This window comes from Benincasa hispida, chromosome 9, assembly GCF_027475165.1.
Source record: "Benincasa hispida cultivar pf3 chromosome 9, pf3_genome.v1.1, whole genome shotgun sequence".
NCBI lineage: Eukaryota > Viridiplantae > Streptophyta > Magnoliopsida > Cucurbitales > Cucurbitaceae > Benincasa > Benincasa hispida.
In genome coordinates this window covers 45,991,228-46,012,476 of record NC_143486.1, presented here as the reverse complement: position 1 = coordinate 46,012,476, position 21,249 = coordinate 45,991,228, and the positions used below count along the sequence as shown (strand labels likewise).

At 36.0% G+C, this 21,249-nt stretch overlaps 2 protein-coding genes across 2 annotated transcripts; both read left to right on the top strand.

Moving 5' to 3' along the window:
• Window positions 1-1,106: 1,106 nt before the first annotated feature.
• Window positions 1,107-2,060, top strand: LOC150033857 (uncharacterized). Its single transcript, XM_090317096.1, has one exon. The coding sequence runs from the start codon at window positions 1,107-1,109 to the stop codon at window positions 2,058-2,060; it is 954 nt and encodes a 317-aa protein (XP_090173222.1).
• A 2,308-nt stretch (window positions 2,061-4,368) lies between these two features.
• LOC120084737 (uncharacterized) lies at window positions 4,369-4,848 on the top strand. Its single transcript, XM_039040561.1, has one exon. It carries the CDS (start codon window positions 4,369-4,371, stop codon window positions 4,846-4,848), a length of 480 nt encoding a protein of 159 aa, XP_038896489.1.
• Window positions 4,849-21,249: the final 16,401 nt, after the last annotated feature.

Here is a 21,249-nt window from a genome sequence, read left to right as displayed (position 1 = left end):
AAGGAATGGCTCTACATTCTTCCACCAGGAAGCATTACATCTTGGGAAGAATTGCAAAGGTAGTTCTTAGAGAAATTCTTTCCAGCATCCCGAGCAGCTAGTGTCAGAAAGAAAATTTATAGCATCATGCAGTTCGATGGGGAGACCCTTCATGAGTATTGGGAACAATTCAAAAGACATGTGCCAAGTTCCCCCATCATCAGATCTCATACCAACTCTTGATCCAATACTTTACAAGGGACTGATGCAGACCAATAAAAGTAGTATAGATGCAGCCGCAGAAGGAGCCTTAGTCAATAAAATCTCGACCGAGGCCATGAACCTAATAGCTACCACGGCTGCAAATTCTCAAGAATTCGGAACTAGAGTTGCAGTTAGTGTTAAATCCGCCAATGACGTAAGTGAACTTAAGAAAGAAATATCTGACTTAGTTTCTGTTGTTAAGCAGTTGGCGAAAGTGGAGATTAGACAGCCCGTTTCTATTTGCCAAGTATGTCATGGGACTGGCCATTCAGCTGACCTTTGCCAAGTGCTTCGCAATGAGAAATTCCCGAGGTAAATGCCATTGAAGGCTACAATTACAATGGGAGAAACAGAAGGCGGGACCCATTCAGTCAGACTTACAATCCTGGGTGGAGAGACCACCCAATCTTCAAATGGGGAGGGCAGAATGGGCAAGCTCAGCCTCATCATGGAGCTTCGTCTAGTTCAGGTATGTCCTTAGAAGATATTGTTAAAAGTCTTACTGACAACTTTTTAAAATTTCAACAGGAAACACAGAATTTTTAGTAGGATACAATGAAAGCCATTGAAGCTTTGAGAACCCAAATCTCATAGCTGGCCACCTCTATGAGTAGATTGGAAAGACAGTCTGGCAAACTCTCATCCGAACCCGAGTCAATTCTTAGAGAAAATGTTAGTGTAATCACATCGAGGAGTGGGAAGGAGTTGGAGCCGCCTGTTGAGTCAATGAAACAGCCAGAATTGGAGAATCCGAGAATTTCTTCTTCAGATCCAACCGTCTTGCGACCATAAACAAACAGGGAGTATCTTCTCACCCTTATCCTCCTTTGGATGCATATGTGCCTAAAGCACCTTTTATTTCCATGCTCGCAAGGCCAAAAGAATTAGTTGTAGACAAGGACGATGAGCTTTTGGAGATGTTTAGAAGGGTGGAGATAAATATTCCTCTCTTCGATGCAGTCAAGCAAATTCCCAAATATGCCAAATTTCTGAAGGAGCTTTGCATGTGGAAGAGAGGGGCCATGGCAAAGGAGATGATGGTGGTAAGTCAATCTATGTTTGCGATCCTTCAGAAAAACTTGCAAGAGAAACAAAAGGATCCAGGTATGTTTTCTCTCCCTTACATTATAGGTAAAAAGAAAATTGATAGGGCCATGCTAGATTTAGGTGCATCAATAAATATCATGCCTCATTCAATTTATCAAGAATTAAAATTAAAGGACCTAACTGACACTAGGGTTGTCATTCAATTAGCTTATAGGTCTTTCATACACTCATTAGAAGTCATAGAGGATGTCCTAGTTAAAGGCAATGAATTAATTTTTCCTGCTAATTTCTTGCTAACATCTATCTCATCTGCATCCATCTTACTTGGCCGACCTTTTATGAAGATAGCCAAGACTAAGATAGATGTGGATAAGGGCACTTTGTCTGTGGAGTTCGATGGTGAATTTGTTGAATTTAGTATTTTCGATGCTATGAAAACTTCCACCATAGGGCAAGTACATTCTTTGTCCTATATTGATGTGTTTGACTCTGTTGAGCAGGAGGTTATATGGGACATCTATGACAACGATGAGGATAACTTAGAAGATTTGATCCCACTTGGAGAGCTTGCCATGTCTATGACAGAGTTGGTAGGTATGCCCTCATATTTTGATGAGGAATCTTCTGACAAGGTGCTTCCTTTTGTTTTGCAGGCACCTGAATTGGAGTTGAAGGAGCTTTTAAACTATCTGAAGTATGCCTATCTGGGGGAAACTGAGACCTTACCTGTCATAATTTCAAAGGACTTGACTGAGGAACAAGAGAAGTAGTTGGTGGAGGTATAGCAAAAATGCAAGCTGGCCATTTGATGGACATTGGCCGACATAAAAGGTATTAGCCCTACTATGTGTATGCATAAAATGTCCTTGGAGGATAGAGCTAAGCCCTGTCAACATCCCCAACGACGTTTGAATCCTGTCTTGAAGGAGGTAGTCATGAAGGAGGTCTTCAAACTCTTGGATGCAAGTATTATCTATCCTATTCCTGATAGTGATTGGGTTAGTCCTATTCATGTAGTGCCTAAGAAAACGGGTATTACTGTGGTAAAAGAATGATGAGGCTATTTTAATTCCTATTAGGGTTCAAAATGGGTGGAGGATGTGTATAGATTTTAGGAAATTAAATGTTGTAACTAGAAAGGACCACTTCCCCATCTCCTTCATTGACCAGATGCTTGAAAGGCTAGCTGGAAAGCCCTTCTTCTATTTCCTTGATAGTTTTTCAGGTTCCTATCAGATCCCGATTAGCCAAGAGAACCAACAAAAGACGACCTTTACGTGTCGCTATGGCACCTTCGACTTCAGAAGAATGGAATTTGGACTATGTAATGCTCTTGGCACATTTAAGCATTGTATGATGTCCATATTTTCTGAGTTTATTGAAAAATGCATGAAGGTTTTTATGGATGACTTTACTATATATAGAGACTCATTTGCTGATTGTTTGTCTAATTTGTCTAGGGTGCTAGAAAGATGCATTGAGCCTAACCTGGTTCTTAACTTCACAAAATGTCATTTCATGGCCTTACATGGCATTGTATTAGGACATATAGTATCTGAGCATGGCATAGAGGTAGGCCCTGCTAAGATTGATGTTATTGCTAAGCTCCCTTACCCCACAAATGTGAGGGAGGTTCGTTCGTTTCTTGGTCATGCAGGTTTCTATCGCAGGTTCATTAAAGATTTTAGTAAGATTGCTTAGTCGATGACCTCTCTCCTTCAAAAGGATGTGGCCTTTGATTACGATGGAGATTGCAGGAGAAGTTTTGATGTGCTAAAGAATGCCTTATCGTGCACTCCAGTTATTTAGGCACTTCGTTGGGATTTTCCCTTCGAGATCGTGTGCGATGCGAGTGACCATGTTGTAGAAGCAGTATTGGGGTAAAAGGTTGATAAGAAACATCACATGATATACTATGCTTCAAAGACCCTCAACCCGCTTCAATGCAGCTACACCATGACAGAGAAGGAGTTTTTAGCTGTTATTTTTGCTTTAGAAAACCGCTCTTATATTATAGGATCTGAAGTTATTATTTTTTCTGACCATGTAGCTCTGTGCTACTTGATGTCAAAGAAAGAGTCCAAGCCCAGATTGTTGAGGTGGGTTCTGGAGTTTAACCTGAGACTTCAGGATAGAAAGAGATGCGAGAATGTCGTTGCTGATCAGTTGAGCAGAATAGTAGCTGATGGAGGTTGCCTCAATTCTGATGGAGACTTCCTTGACCACACTTTGATGCAGGCAAATGGTATTTCTATGACTCCCTGGTACGCTGATATTGTGAACTACTTGACCACTGGTGAGTTCCCTCATGGTATGAATAAACATAGATAGGATAAAATCAAGAGTGAGTCAAAGTATTATGTTTGGGAGGACCCTATTCTATGGAAATTCTGTTCAGATCAGGTAGTTAAGAGGTGTGTTCCTAATGATGATTTCTTTTCTGTCCCTGAATTTTTTCATAAGCATGCATGTAGAGGACACTTCAGTCCCAAGAGAACCACCAAGAAAGTCTTAAATTCTGGTTTATATTGGGACACATTATTTAGGGATGCATATTTTGTCTGTAAAACTTGTGAGTGATGTCAGAAATCTGGTAGACTTTCCCGTACAAATGAGATGCCACAATTCCCTATCTTATTTTTCTGAGATATTTGATGTTTGGGGGATTGATTTTATGGACCTTTTCCTTCTTCTTGTGGGTATAAGTACATTTTTCCGGTCATGGACTATGTTTCCAAATGGGTGGAAGCAAAGGCCACAGTTACTGATGATGCTAAAGTGGTTGCAAGTTTCTTGAAGACTAACATTCTATGTAGGTTTGGCTTCCCTAAAGCAATCATCAGCGATGAAGGATCAAACTTTTGCAATCGGGTCATTGCCTTTTTATTGAAGAAGTACGGTGTTCAACATCATATTGCCACCCTATACCACCTACAAATTAATGGGCAAGTAGAGGTGTCCAACAAGGAAATAAAGACCATTTTGGAAAAGGTAGTCAACCCAGGAAGAAAGGATTGGAGCCTCCGACTGGATGACGCTCTATAGGCTTACAGGATAGCTTTCAAAACTCCTATCGGGATGTCCCCTTACCGAATGATTTATGGTAAGGCTTGCCATCTTCCAGTTGAAATCCAGCACAAGGCTTATTGGGCAGTCAAGAAGTGCAACTGGGACTTAGAGGCAGCTAGGGAGTTCAGACTTCTACAGCTTCAAGAGCTAGAAAAACTAAGCTTAGAATGTTTTGATAATTCTTTGATTTATATGAAAAGAGCGAAGGATCTTTATGACAAAATGCTTGCACCCAAGGAGTTTCAGGTAGGGAAAAAGGTACTTCTTTATAACTCTTGGTTGAAATTTATGCTTGGTAAACTCTGGTCCAAGTGGACTGGACCATTTAGTGTTTCTCACGTTTATCCTTATGGTGCAGTAGATATTGTTAATCTTGAGACAGGGAAGGCTATTAAGGTCAACGTGCATAGGTTGAAGGTCTTCCATGATGGCGAGTCATTGGACTGCTTTGACATCGCCTACTGGTTGGACTCACCGGTCTACATCTGAAATTAAAGCATCATGGTCGAGCAACCGACCATAAATATTTGCGCTACCTGGAGGCAGCTAAGATTCAAATTTACTTGCTTTCTAGGATTATATTTTAATTCAGTATTTACTCTTTTTATTTTTCATTTATTTTGTTGAGCCTAATTCTTTCTATCATTCTTGTTTACTAGGATTTTTGGAGAAAAGAAGCTGAGCTGAGTGTCCCGTATCCTTCCTTCACTGCATTGTTTGGGGAAGTATTCTGATCCCTCATACTTCATTTTAATCACAATGGGGAAAATGTGTATTTTAAAACTTTGGGGTGGGATGTTTGGATTTTTGGGCTGAATTTTTTTAGGGTTTTTGGGCTGATTTTTTTATGATATTATTTGAGGCCCTAGAGCATTGTGCTCAGAAAATGCTTGCTTGATTGAGTTTGTCTTTCTATTTTGTTCCTTATGGTGACTAGTCTATGATTCACTCATATAAATTGTTTTTGCATTAGAATAGGTTAAATGAAAGGGTTCATAATTTTCATGATGCTTTTCAAAATTTTGCTTAATTTTTTTTATTACATCTCTAAGCCCTTTGCATATTCATCTTGACCTGTTTGCTTGCTTAGAATTGAATTATGAAACCATAAGTTTTTTGTCACTCCGATAGACCTTGGTAATAGATATTAGTCTTTTCACAGTTCAATTTATAATGCATGCTTGAGATGTAGTCAATTCATATCACTGTCACCTAGTAGAAAAAAGGAAGAGAGAATTTTAATTTATGCATGTTCAATGGTCTACTCTTCTTCTTCAAGGGTATGATTAACCTGGGGCGACCATGACACCCGTGGTTTCCTTCTGAGCTAAAGTATCTTAGACGAATGGGTAAGCTTAGGCACTTTTGAAGGGAAATTGGCCTGTAGTTGGATGACTCGCATGACACCCGTGTGGGCAAGCAAAAATGAAAGTCGGGTTCCTGGATTAAGTTTCCCCTTTGAGCTTTAAAAAAAAGGTAATAATAATAAACGAGAAAGAAGAGCATGCAGCAAGGCGATGGATGACTGGATTTTGATCAATCCCATTTTATGTCATTACTACTTTGAATTTAGGAAAACTAATTCAGGAACCCTCAAGCCAATGTAGGGGAAAACAAATAGAAGATCCATAAAGCCATTACGGGCTCACTTTTGTTCAAAATAAATAACTTTAAGCTTGAACATGCATTAAAAAAAATTAAAACGAATTTTCAAATCGTTCATGAAACGATGGAATGCTTTTTTATTACCTAATCAATTGTGAAGTTAATTCTAGATTGGCTGTTGAGGCTTGAGTAAGGAACATTCTAGTTTTACAAACTAATTATTCTTGCATGATTGTTTGTTTTAACTTGCTCGAGGACGATCAAGAATTAAGTTGGTGGTATTTGATAGAACTGGAAATGTGTTATCTTCTTCCACTTAACTTATGGTTGTTTAACTACTTAATTTAGTTAAATTGATCATTTTGTAGGATTCGAGTGTACAAGCAGTCAGATTAAGTGTTCGGGACAAAATGGTGCTAAAATGACGAAGTCATGAGCTAAATTGATCAAATGAAGAGGGAGTGAAGACTGTTGCCCTGCTGATCGTTGCAACATTCCCAATAAGCTTAAGTTCAATGCTAGTGCAATGCTAGAAGGCAAAATGCTCGAATGCAGGGTAGTGTTGCAACGCTGGCCCAATCATTGTAATGTTCCAGAGATGCCCCAACGCCACCATTGTACCACTCCCCAACACTGCCCTCCAATGCTCTAAGATAGAATAGGCAGTGTTGTAATGCTCCTGCCGAGCGTTGCAACGTTAAGTGGTTTGATGGACGCATAGCCCCAGTGCGCACGCAACGCAACGTCAGGTAATACTGCAACGCCTGCCTGATGCTTGCTATTATGAACTGCAGCCTTGCAACATTCTTCCTAGTGTTGCGACGCTGCGAAAATTTTATAAAAGAATAATTTGGGTCAACCGATTACTGTTGGGGTTGATGTTCTAAATCTCGTAGGGTCCTATAGTTTGTAAACACGTTTATGAACAAACATTTGTGATGTAATAATATGAGATATTTTCTTCACTATTGTCTATGAAATATGAGATATTTTAATTGCATCAACCACAAACCAATAAACTAAGATTCCTGGTTATCATTATAACTTAAACATGTATGTGGAGACATACAAGTGGATCATGCCTTAAATGATAACCTAAATGGTCTGTAGTATATGGATAATGGAGGGAAACCTTATCCTAGTGATACTACGGATACGACTCGCTTTGTAGATGTTACAAGTGTTGTAAAGAGCTACAGATGGTCTGATCTTGATCATTCATGTAGAGACATGCGAGCAGGGGTATCCAATACAAAGGAGTTTGTATAAAACCGGACCACGAAATGTTTAGTCTCGTTATATAACACCGTTCATGACAGAGACTTTCATTTCACTAGGATGACCATAGGTAACATGACCTTAATCCTAAGTGAGTTGGGAGCTCCTATCTATGAGGGCGGTCCTTTGATTTGCATGGGTGTGAACGGCCAGATTGCTGACTCAAACCTACCACTTTGGGGATTCGTCTGATTGAGGAGTTGGGAACTCAGCTACACAAGATGAAATTCACTCCTTCCCCGAAGCAGGGGTAAGTAGATAGATTACTCCCTTAGGGGCTGATTTCGAGGCTTGAACAATGTGGCGCCACACACTTTCTCATGGCCGAGAAGTGTTCACTCATAGTAGGACTATGATGTATTATTCATTAGAGGATTCAGTGGTACTTAAGGAGTTAGATGTAGCTATAGGGACAAAATGGTAAATTGACCCAGCTATACTTATGAGCAATCTGTGAAGGGTAATCATACTGTTGATTGGTTATATCCAATAGACACAGAAATATATCTGTAGTGAGAAGAGTGCAGTTGTCGGTCTTTAGTGGAGTGCCCGATAGTTAACGGATGGTGGATATCGTGATTAAAGAGTTTAGTCAGTTATTCACGTACCGTTGGAGGTTCAAGCTACAAGTTCATAAGGTCCCCTTGGTAGCTCAATGGATTCAAGTTAAGAATCAGTTTTTGGGTTAGTTTGAAGTGTTCAAATTAACAAGAGGGAATTTGATTATATATGATATAATTAAATTGGTTCAATTATATGTGATATAATTGATTTGATGTATTAGATACATTAATTGAAGGAATTAATATAAATATGATTTATATTAAATAAAAGAGAAAAGAACTATGGTTTAAATATTACATATGATGTGGTATTAAAACTATAGTTATAAATATAATATGATAGTTATTATATTTATTTATAATAAAAACAATTATAAGATAATTGTTAGTTGGTTATTTTCTTTTCTCCATTAAACGTGCATGTGCGAGGTTGTTTTCAGATTTAATAACTGAAGAATAAAATGAAAAGAGTTTTTATTTTTTGAAAAATCGCATTATTGCATACTAAGTAGATTGAATGACAAGAGTTCCCTTTGAGAGTGAACGACGAGCAAGTTAGCTACACGACTGCCTTATTTACTAAACGATCGAGTACCCTTTGTCTATATGATAGACTTACTATTTCTCCCACTTACTCGATCGTGTAACTCGATCGTATACATCCTTCTTCCCTCTACCAAATTCACACAGAGCCCACACGTCTTAGATTCTCACTTCGAGAATACCAAATTAACCGAGTGGTAGTGTCGAGGGTTGTCGTTCATGGATCAAACAGTTCACACTGGGTGTTCGTTGCATTCATGATCCTTTAGACTTTGCTGGGATGCCTAACCAATGTAGATCGAGGGAATACGTGAAGAAGAGTTCTTCAGAGGTATGTCTCTCGATTCTCTTTGTATTTAAGATAAGAAAGCATGTTGTAATTTTCTCTAAGATGCATAATTGTGGTTGTTTGTTTGTAAATGTTGTATTCTTTCACAATGTACTTGGAAAGATCTTGCTTCCGCTCACTGGTTCTCTTGAATAAGAGATCCTTCAATTACATCATCCCCAAGCACACCGGCTCTTGAATGCTGCCACTCTATCCAGCCTATTTTTAGCTTTCTTTTTACACCAAAATTTTGTAAAAATCCTTTCCCTTTACCAATTGTATTGAATTCGAGCATGAATCGAGGCTAAAGGGTAAGAAATTAGCTTGGGTTTGTTAGTTTAGTTTGCTTCCAATTCAATTCTTGAGACTCGTATTGTAATTCTGTGAGCTTTTATTATGAATTTATGAGAATTTATCTTGAGCTTATTCTTCAATTTCCATGTATGGGATAATCGTACAAATTAGTTGTGTACGTTTAATTGATTGCTTTGATTGACCCTAATTTGTAATCGTTAGGTAGTCGTCACCTAGAAGCATGAGGTGAGTTAGTGTGTTGTGTTAATTTGGGATTCCAATTAGCAAGAATTTACTTTCTAACTTAGATAAATCTCGCTCAATTAATTGGTTAGACGATGAAAATCAATTAAAATTGGCTTAGCTTTGCCCTTAATCTTAATGTCTGTTGATTGATTGATTGGTTGAGGATCCTCGCTTTTCTGTTAATTAACTTGGTTTTATGGACTACCGGTTAGGATTATAATTGAGTAGGCTAAGTTTTAATTTGAATATTCTCACACATCTTTTGAGTAGTCCATCATAGAATTGATGAGGAATGAACTAAACTATAATTACCTAAGCTAAGTATTTGTTCGAATGATACATTTTCACATTCATTTACGTTGCGTACTTTTGTTCTCTAGTAAATTTATTTCAGAATTTCTCACAAAAACCCCCTTTTTTTTGTTACTACCTATAAGTTCCAATATTTGAGGAATCCATATTCGGCTATCTGTGGTTCGACCTCGGACTTACTACTTGTACTACTAATTAGTATAAGGGGTTAGTTCGGTACATACAAATTTTTATTTGCGTTCGACGCGGCTTCACAAACAATGGTGAGTCCAGTGATCAACCACCCTTATAGAGACAATGTGCCCAATTCCAACACGCATTGTCATCTCCCCAACCTCCAATTGCCGCTAGGAACTAATTCCTTGAAATGAAGAACAAACATGGTTAGTGGTGCCTGAATCTATTATTCAGGCTGAATCATCATTCTCCACTAAGCAAGTTTCCAATACAAGTAAGTCACAATTACCTTGCCTGGCCTTCTTCTTTCCTTCCAAGTACTTGGGACAATTCCTCTTCCAATGTCCCTTCTAGTTGCAATGGAAACAAATTTCCTTTGTAGCCTTGGCCTTCTTGTCCTTTTGGACAGCAACTGGTGGGTTAGCTTTCCCCTTTCCCCCTTTCTTCTTCTTCCACTTTTTGGTGCCGGAAGAGGAAGGCACAAACTTAGTTACAAACGTCAAACCTCTGAAGAACTTTTTAGAGGACGAGGTAACATTTGTCTTACCCTTCTGTTCCTTTACTTTCATCAATGATTGGAAAGTCCATAGCTCATTGAGCAAAGTGGTCAGGTTGTAGTCAATCCTGTTCATAACAGTATTGCTACGAAACTGAGGTAAAGTTTCCACGATGAAGCTAACCTAACTGGCCTCACCAATGATAGACCCGTTCATCTTAACCACATTAAATTGGACCATCATGTTCAAAACATGTTCTCAAACAAAGGCCTCCTCTTACATACGATCATTGAAGATAAATTTAAGAGCGTCATACCTGAGTTGAGTGGACGGTTATCCAAACATTCCCCATAGGGACTCCATGATCTCACGGGCAGTGAGCATGGGCTCATGCTTCTTGGCCAAGACTTCAGAAAGGGTTGCCAAGATATACGCTTGGGCCTTTTCATTTGTCCTTACCCAACGCTCGTATACCTCTTGAACGTTTCGAACGGCATTTTGAGCTGGGACTGGAGGACATTTCTCCACCAGGACAAATCTTAAATTATTGATGATCATAACTATATTATAGTGCTTTTTCCAGGTGATGTAATTATCGCCAGTTAATTTGTCGGCGGCGAGCATATTTAATGTTGCGGATGTCATTTTGAAAAATTACTAAAACATACGATTTATTTATATTAGTAATCCATGCATTACCCATTTTCGAAAATCAATCAAGTTTAGAAAAATAATTTAATGCACTCTATGTGACATCTATTTTGCAATGATGTTTCATTGAGGCAGGGTAAAAGCCACTGTAGGGTGATCAAGTATCCCTTCACTGAAATGAGATCATCTCAACCAATATACAGAACAACTCCTTGTTACTATAAATATTAGTCACCATTGTTCAGTCCAGAAAGTGTTAACTACCTTAACATTTTTTGTGAGTATAACCCCTCATTTTAGATTCTAAAGTTCCACCCCAATGAGCCAACCATAGGGAAAAACCGATTGAGGCAAAAACTAAGGCAACCCTATACATTTCTGAAGTTTAAGTAAAGAGTCATGTAAATGCTATCCGTAGGGGGACACAAACGAAGGTGCCTCAAGGTTGAGTATGAAAATTTACTACAAACTAATAAGAGAGACCGTCAGATGTGTTGCTACCTTTTACTATAAACACTCTCTCCATTCACCTTGGTATTAACCTATATAAACACCACCCGTAGGGAGACACAAGCAAACGTGCCTCGAGGCCAAGTATAGATCTCACGGTGTGAACTATGATGGAGAAACGTGAAAAGAAAAAATGAAGTATCATATACCCCGTTTTCCTCCCACTTAGTGTTTTACCTAGGATTAATTTAAATATAGAAAAATACGGCTACTTATTTTACTAAGTGATTTTTTAAGTTTGCCCAAAAGTAACACTTACTTTGGATAGTTAAACAATTTCGATTAATGTTCATTAAACATTTTAACAAACTTTAATCAATAATTGCATGCTTGTAGCAAATTTATCTACCTTCCAGGTTAGTTCCCAGGTAGGGGTGTTCCGTTTCCATCAACTTAAATACCCCAGTCTAGATAGAACTAGCCTTAGACAAAGGTCCCTTATAGCTATATTTGATATAATTTTAATCTTTTATTAAAACCAAATTGATCCTATTAAATTGATTAAAAGATTAAACTAATTTCTAACCATATTACGATTAGAAATATTATGAACTTAGGTCTATGTGAATCATATTTTAAACTATTTAAAAAATGATTCTAACCTAAGTTTGCATGCATTCTAAATTATTGATTTTAATCTCTAATTTCATTTAATTAAAACTGTTATAAAATAAATGAAACAAATTAAAACCATACATTGCATTTAATGGTATACATAGTAAAATTATAGCATTTATAAAATTATCTAAAGTAGTTTCATGCTTCATGTAATCTTCATTTCATTACTTAACATACATAACAATTAAATACTTAAGTAATTAAATAAAAATAATAACATTCATACATACATCCAACTGTATATTATAACTCTTATAATATAAATGATGCATGATAATGTTATTATGAATGCAAACATATATTATAACACTTATATTATATGATGCATGAGCATGCTATAAATAAATTGTGCAACTATATTATAAAATTTATAATATTCATGATGCATGATTAATGCGTAACCTATGGTGGAATTTTACTATATGACATACATTATGATATATAAAATAATAAAATTAAACCATACATCAAATGCATAATTTAAAAAAAAAAATTATGGATTGGGATTGGACTCCTAAAATATTAATTAAATTAGTATAATATTTATATTAATTTAATTAATTAAAAACTAACTATCAAAACAAGAGAGTTGCTTGAACCGAATTAAAAAACTCGAACCGAGCCGAGAACCACTCGAACCAAGCAAACCAGATGTGAACCAGCCAAACCATGAACCAAACTGGGCACAAATCATGTCATTCTTTCCATCTTGGAGTGTTACAATGTTGTGACTTAGCATTGCAATGCAATGGAAAAAAAATTTCGTCTGCCTCTTCACATCGTTGCAACGCTAGGGCACATCATTGCAATGCTATTTTATAGTCACCTACTGTATAGCCTCGAATTCCATCATTTTTGCTCCGATTTGGGTCTCTTTTTCACCAGAATATCGTCAGAAAACTCACGAACGACATTAAAAACGAATTATAGACTCGATTGTAATAGTTATGCCCAAAACAATGGGCCCTTACAAATCAAATTTGTAAAGAAAAACAGTAAAGCTACAGACCAATCCCGAAAACATCCATAAATTGCAAACCATTCATTGATTCATCATCATGAACAAAATTACATAATGCAACCGACCATAAACTAAATTTTTGTTCTGAAAAAATAAAATTGGGACAAAGAATGTTGCTTTGTTATCAATTGAAGGACTGTGAGGTCCAAGGTTCGAAGTGGAAGCGAGGATCATTTACAATTTCAATTTTCACGATAATTAAAATTACACAGAATAAGAATTATACATAATATAGAATTTTACAACAAGCTTTTAGAGATTAAATAGAGAAGGTGAGTTAGAATTTGGGTCATACTTACCCTTGAAGAACTAAAGGCTTCATGATCTCCTCTCCAAAAAGTCATGAACACTTCTTTTGATCACGAACAAAAACAAAAACCAACAATTTAGACAGCAACAAAAGAGAGTCCTCCTTATTCTCCTTACGGTGAGAATAAGAGCAAGAGTTGTGGTCTTTGCTCTTAATTTTGGTAAAAGTGAGGGAGGAGAATTCTAGAGAGGATTTTTGGTAGAGATCTTCACACACACAATGAAAGTGTCTATTTAAATGACAAGAGAGAAGGAAGAAGAAGATTGCATAACTCCCTCTGCCTCATCGCACAATTCCTGAGAGAAATTAGGGGAGGGAAGTTATTTTCAATAACTCCCTCCTTATTAATTTAAATAATAAAATATGATATGTGTTATATCAAATATAACACATAACATATGATTTATATTATATAAAATATAATATAATCTATAGTTTGTAATACTTTCAATAATTTACGGTATTTGATATAAATCAAATTTATTAGACATATTTATATGAATCCAATTCATATAATTAATATTTGAATCATATTCAAATATTTATATCCTCTCAATAAACTTTATATTATAATGTATCACATACATTATGTTAGTTATATCATATATAATTAATTTAAATTAATTATAGGAAAATTGCATTTTATGGCAAATAATTTTAAGAAACCAAAACTATGACTTCAACTATTTTGTAATTGCAATTGTGGCAATCACATAACAATCATATAACAATCACATAGAAATTAGATAGCAATCACATAATAATCACATAGAAATCAGATAGTAATCAAATTTTCAGGCGGAAGTCATTTGCCATGTTTGCAAAGTAGTTAAACCTACGCGCCAAATTTTCAATTTATTTATTTTTTATTAAAGTTGCAATTGCCCCTTAATTATATGATATATAATTAATCCGTCAATTAATTTGAACAATTCAAATTGATCCACAATTAATTTAGTTCTCAATAATTCCAGGTGAGCTACAAAGGAGACCTTATGAACTTGTAGATTGAAGCTCCAATAGTACTTGGATAATTAATTAAACTCTTTTAATTAAATTATCCAACATTCATTAACTATCAGTCACTCCACTAAAGATTGAAAGTTTCACTCTTCACACTACAGATATATTTATGTATCCATTAGATATAACCAGTCAACAACGCGATGACCCTTCACAAATTGGTAGTAAGTACAGTTGGTCCAAGATTACCGTTTTACCCCTGTAGTTACATCTAACTCCTTAAATACCACTAATCCCTCTAATGAACAATAAGTCATAGTCCAACTATGACCAAACCCCTCTCGGGCCACGAGAGAGTATGGCACGATATTGTTCAAGGCCGGAATCAGCCCTTAAGGAACCAATTTATCTACTTACCCTGACATTAGGGAATTAGTGAACTTCATCTTGTGTAGTTGTGTTCCCAGTTCCCCAATCAAATGAATCCCCAAAATTGTAGGCGTATTGAGTCTGCAATCTAGCCACTCTCACCCATATAAATCAAAGGACCACAACTCACTCAAGATTCAGATCATGTCACCTACGGTCATCCTGTGAAATATAAGTCTCTACTATTAATGGCGTTATATGATGAGATTATTCATTTCGTGGCTTGGTCTTATACAAACCTCTTTATATAGAACACACCTGCTCATATGTCTCTACATGAATGATCAGGATCAGATCATTTGTAGTACTTTACAACAATTGTAACATCTACAAAGCGAGTCGTATTCATATTGTCACCAGGATAAGGTACCCAGCCTTATCCATCTACTACAGACCATTTAAGTTGTCATTTAAACATGATCCACCCGTATGTCTCTACATACATTTTCAAGCTACAAAAGATAACCTTGGATGTTTGTTTATTGGTTTTGTGGGCTAATGTGACTAAATGTCAAATAAAATACCTCAAATTTTATTAAATAAATAAATTTTATGTACAATACAATTACAAACCAGAGAACTCGCGAGATTTAGGGCATTGACCTCAACATATTTTAACTTATATAAACTTCAAAAAGCTTTATATAGGTTAAAACAACGTCCTCGCGCTTGGTATGAACATTTAACTGAGTTTCTTCTCAAGCATGGATATTTGAGAGGAGGGGTTGACAAAAATTTATTTGTAAAGAAAGAGGAAGAGAGTCTTGTGATTACCCAAGTTTATGTGGATGATTTTGTGTTTGGGGGAATGTCACGGGATTTTGTTGATCTTTTAGTCAAGAAAATGTAGACAAGATTTGAAATGACATGGTGGATGAACTAACTTACTTCTAGGGATGCTAGATTAAGTAGCTGAAAGATGGTATTTTATTTCACAAAGTAAATATGCAAAGGCCGTTGTAAAGAAACTTGGGCTTGAAAATGCTAGGCAAGAAGAAATCCTGTCCCCACACATTTTAAATTGTCCAAAGACTCTGATGGTGCAACTGTAGATGAAAGCCAACACGGAAGCATTATTTGTAGTCTTTTGTATCTCACAATTAGTAGACTAGATATAACCTTTGTCGTGAGAGTGTGTGCTAGATATGAAGCAAAGCCAAAAGCCAGTCATTTGTTGGGTGCTAAGCGAATCATCAAATCCATTAATGGTACCTGTGATTATGGTCTTCTGTATTCTTTCGATACTAATAGCTCTTTTGTAGCTTATTGTGACGCAGATTGGGCTGGAAGTTGAGGAGATCGAAAAAGTACTTCAAGTGGGAGTTTCTTTTTTGGAACAATCTGATATTCTGGTTTAACAAGAAGCAAAATTGTGTTTCCCTCTCCACTAATGAAGTTGAATATCCAGTTGTACCCAACTACTCTGGATGAAGCAAATGCTCAGAGAGTATGATGTCATGTAAAATGCTATAACATTGTATTGTCACAATTTGAATGCTATAAACATTACAAGAACCTTCACATAGAACAAAACATATTGACATAAGACATCATTTCATCCAAAAGCTGGTAAAAAGTAAATAGATTGTGTTGGAACATGTTCAAACCGACAATCAGATTGCTAACATTTTCACAAAGGCTCTTGATGTTAAACAATTTGAAGAACCTTCAAGCTGCCTTGAAACTTTGCACAATTGATTTGTAGCGATTAATGAAGTATTATGAGTGGGCTTTAAAGGGATTAAGGCCCAGATCCAAGAAACAAGACACGTGGCATTGATATTACAGCAAGTTGTGGCGCAGAACAGAGTAAGTTGAGAATTAATTCTTGTATCCCTTTTCATAATAATCTCTGTCAGTTGTGTTTTGGTAGGAAAGAAGTTTTTGAATTTTTGCACGCCCACGAGCTTTTCAACTTCTCCTTTGTTCATGTTGTGTCTCTGGTGGTTGTAAACAAAATGGTGAGTTCACAGAGAGGAACTCATATCTCAAAATAAAAAATGGTGCACTATAAACAAAAACTGAAGGGGAAGAAGGAAATTGAAACTTCTGGTGAAATTGTTTCGACAAGTGTTATGGTAACTAAAGTTAATATGAATCCTAATGTTGAGACATTGTCTCAAAGTGATGTTGTGTCTTCTCCTGGTGCAAAGCGGAAAAGAACAACTCGAGTAGTAAAAGCGAAAGGAAAGAAGAAGGGGGAGACCTCTTGTAGACTTACATAGAGGATCTTGTGGGTCTTGGTGTTGAAGTAAATGCATCTCAATTTTCGGTTGATCTACAGAACCCTACGGGTAATGAATCTCTACTTGTTGCCTATGAAAATGAGAATGTTAATAGATCTGTTGAAGAAATGCATGTTGTGACTGAAGAACAAACATTAAATGATGAAAATAGAATAAAAGAGTCTAGGTTTTCTGATAATTGTGAATCGTTGAAGGTCTACACTAAAAATACTCCAAATATCTTGGGTTTTGAGTCCAACATTGATGAAACGGTTCAAAAATGTTGTTGCTACTGAGAATCATGCACTAAATATTTTATCAAATATTATTACTTCTTGTATGTTGAATGAATGGAAGTGTATTGAAGTAGAGGGTGATCGTCGAGAATTAAAAGAATTAAACGATAAAGTTGATTATGAGAAGGCATGTTTTGAATGAAGGAGTAATATAACATGCAGCAGAACAAATCATAATCAATAAGCACTCTAACTACTCTTAATATGAGTTTTAAACATGTTATTCAAGTGATATTTATAGAGGGTTTGAAGCAAACATTACCTTTGAAGACTGAATCCACAAATTCAACAGAAATACTCCAAAATTGAGCTTGAAACTTTAACAAGACCACAACCAAGATCTTGCACAAGAAGGAATGTATGGTGGAAACTCTTAAATCAAGCTGAATTGGAGAGGAATTTGGATGGATTTTTAGAGTTTTCAAATTTCCAGCGCTTCAGTCAATTTTCCAGAAAATCACTGCCAAATCCATGCATGAAGATTCATTATATAACCTATTTTCATGGAGGGAGAGTGGCTTGCATGGAGGGCAGCTTCTACTTGAAGTTGATTTCAAATTGGAGGTGGATTTGGGTGACAAACCACCTAAGAGATAGTTAGTGGATATTTCGAAAAATTGGAAAAATCCACTAACCCTAAAATCAATTTTTCAAACTAAAATTGATTTTATAATTAAATAAAATTATTTTATTTAATAATTAGTTCCATATAATTAATTCAAAATTAATAATTAATAAAACTAATTTCAATTTTTAATTAAACCTTTTAATTCAAATTTATTAATTTAATATCTTAATTTAAATTAATAAAATATCAATTCCACCAATATGATTCAATTTCATATTTAAATCATAATTTAAATATTAATTGATTCTCCAATATCGTTTAATTTCAACTAAGTTAATCATTTTTAATTGTATCAAATACAATCAATTGAAAACCCTAAAAATTGAATTTGAATATTTCAAATTCATAACCCTAATTCCAAAATTCATCCAATTAATACTCAATTTGCTATTCCAATTTATGAGCTAATAGAGGAACCTAATGGACCTACAGATTATGAGCTCCAACGATTTGTAATTAATCAGTTAAACTCTTTAAATCGAATTAATTACTATTCGTTAACTATCAAGACACACCACTATAGCTCGATAGTTGCACCGTCCTCACGGTATATATATTTCTATCAATTTCGACCACAATCAATAAGTTGATCCTTCCCAGTTCATTCATATTTACAGCTGGGTGAAAATTACTATTTTACCCCTGTAAATATATATTGCACCTTAAGCTCCCACTGACCCTCTATTGAAAAATTGATTTATAATACCTTTTATAAATCACACCTCTCTCTACCAAGAGAGGGAAGGACCCTGTTGTTCAAGACTAGGCATCAGCACTTAAGAGAACAACCTATCTGTTAACCCTAAGTCGAGTAGGAGTAAATTTCATCTTGCATAACTATGTCCCCAACTATCTATCTAGTCTTATCCCCAAAATGGGAGGCTTATTGAGTAGTGTTGTTGGACTACTCTCACCTATGCAGATCAAAGGATACTCTCGTAATAAACAGGAGTTCATAGTTAGCTCAGGATTAAGATCGAGTTACCCTAGGTCATTTAGGTTGAAATAGTCAGTTTTAACAGTAAACAATTGTTATAAAGAAAAGTGACTATTTCGAGGTCCAGTCTTATGCATTGGCCCCCACTCACATGTCTATACATGAATGATTAGTAAATCACATCATTTGTATCAGTTATACAAAATGGGTTGCATCCAATAGTGTTACCAGGATGAGATACCCAACTTCATCCATATACTTATAGACCATTTAAGCTATATACTATAACTTGATCCTGCTTATGTCACCACATAAAGTTAAAGTATTCATACAATAGCCAAGGATATGTTTATTGGATTTTCTGAATATAATGCAATATCAACAACTTTATTGAATAATTTACTCAAAAATAATTTATTGATAAATAGAATGTTTAACATGAATTACGAACTGCGAGTTTTAGGACATCCCTAACATTAAAACCAAAACTTAAGTCAATGTAACTGATAAGGCCAAGGAAAGTGCAAATACTTCTTAGGAGAAAGAAGCAAGTAGTAGTTCTTCTAGTTGTACATTAGATGATAATGTGTCGATTAGTCAGTTGAAGGAAAAAGACAAACAAAAGTTTTTTAGTAAAGGTGTTGGCACTTCAAATCCAAGTACTCAGAATGAAGATGTGTCTTACTCATAATGGACTGATGAAGAAGAACAACTATCTGGAGAAGTTTCTCAAGATTTGACGAATGAGAATAACCTGAGAACTGAGTCCAAGAGGAGAGCTAAAAAGAAAGATGTTGCGGTGCTATTAGGTAGTATATCTTTCCACACTGAGGACAGTGCAAGGACTGGAAGTATGTGGTAAGTAGAAGGATTGTTGTTGAAAGAGAGCTTTCTGAACAAACTCAAGTCTACATAAAGATTATGGAGCATATTATACGTACTGTTCAAGATCTTGGGCCATATTATCCTCAATTCCTCAATTGGTGCGTATTTTTTTGAATTTTATGTGAATCTACCTCGTTAATTTGATTGTGAAGGCAGCCGGAACTTCAGGAAGGTTCATGTGAGCAGACATTGTTTTGTGTTCTTGGCCCCTCTCGTTAATAATTTCATGGATCTACAAGTTCCTAAAAATGTCACAAAACAAAGACCTTCCATGTCTGATCTGGTCTTCGAGCTCACAGGGGGAGTAAAACGTGTTTGGCCCGATAAGGGAAAATTACCTTGCTCTGGCCTCAGTGTTGAATACGTGTTGCTCCACAAGATTGGGATTGAAAATTGGTGCCCACTTCTCACAAATCGGCTTTCTCGGCTTTCTCTACCACGTTAGCAAGCCTTTTGTTTCAAATGGATACATGGGCAAAATTTAACTATGGTGTCTTTATCATGTGGCATATTGCTTCTCAAGCCATCAAAGTTTCCTTGTGCTTTCCTAGACTTATTTGTGGTATTCTTCTTGCTGATAAACCCAATTTTCTCCTTGACTTAGATGTGCCTGAACCTCTACCCCCTACCCTAACCTTCAGCTACAGCCCATATCAAGAGAAACATGTTCCTATATGGTTCACACTAAAGTTTGAGTGTCTGAAAGTGGTCCCACTAGGGAGTTCCTCCAGACTCTGTATGAGAAAAAGGTGATGCACATGCTAGAAAATGAGTCAAAAGATCATGGTGTACTCTAAATAACTTTTGCTCGAAAATTTGAGGTGGATGATATGTTGAATCTTCTTCATGGTTCCTTGGATGGTCTTGATCAGGGTGTAGACTCTGGTGCATAGGATGAGGATGTGAATGATGGTTGGTGGTTGTTTGTTTTCTTCTCCTTTTTCATTTCATAGCATTTTTTAATCATGTCAAAAGGGGGAGAAGTAGAATGTATTTGATATGGTTGTGAATGTGTTTTATGTGGTTGTTGCGGGTTGTTTTTTTTTTTTTTTTTTTTTTTCTTTTGGGCTTGGTTTGTTTTGTTTTGGTGGTTTTTGTTAATGTTTTTGGGTGTTGTTGTTAATTGTCTCTCAGACTGTTATGTATTGTTTTAATGCCATTGTGCTACTATGCCTCTGACTATGTTTTGATTAATTTATTTTTGTCATTACTTAAGAAATATTGCCAAATGGGGAGTTTGTTAGATATTATGTGGTTGGCAATATTTGTTTAAGTGTCACAGATGTTATTTGAGATGTCTCTGCATTGGTGGTTTTCTGGCAAAGGAATGTTTTTTCGGAAATGTTGTTTCTATAAAATACTTTCCTTATCAAAATTATCCTTCAATAATACTAATTAACGATCTCTTTCCTTTTTCTATGTGTGACTGCTTTGGAAGTTAGGGTTTCTCTTTCGTGTATCCGTTGTGCATATTTAAAGGACATTTAATCCTTCGGCTAGGGTTGGCCGTTTTGTTGGAAGAGCAACATTGTGTTCTACTTTTGTGAGTGTTTGGACACAATTTGGATTACAAT

Bases quoted from the DNA above. Each gene is read 5' to 3' on its own strand.
- LOC150033857 (XM_090317096.1), top strand. From the start codon at position 1,107: ATGCTCGCAAGGCCAAAAGAATTAGTTGTAGACAAGGACGATGAGCTT.
- LOC120084737 (XM_039040561.1), top strand. From the start codon at position 4,369: ATGTCCCCTTACCGAATGATTTATGGTAAGGCTTGCCATCTTCCAGTT.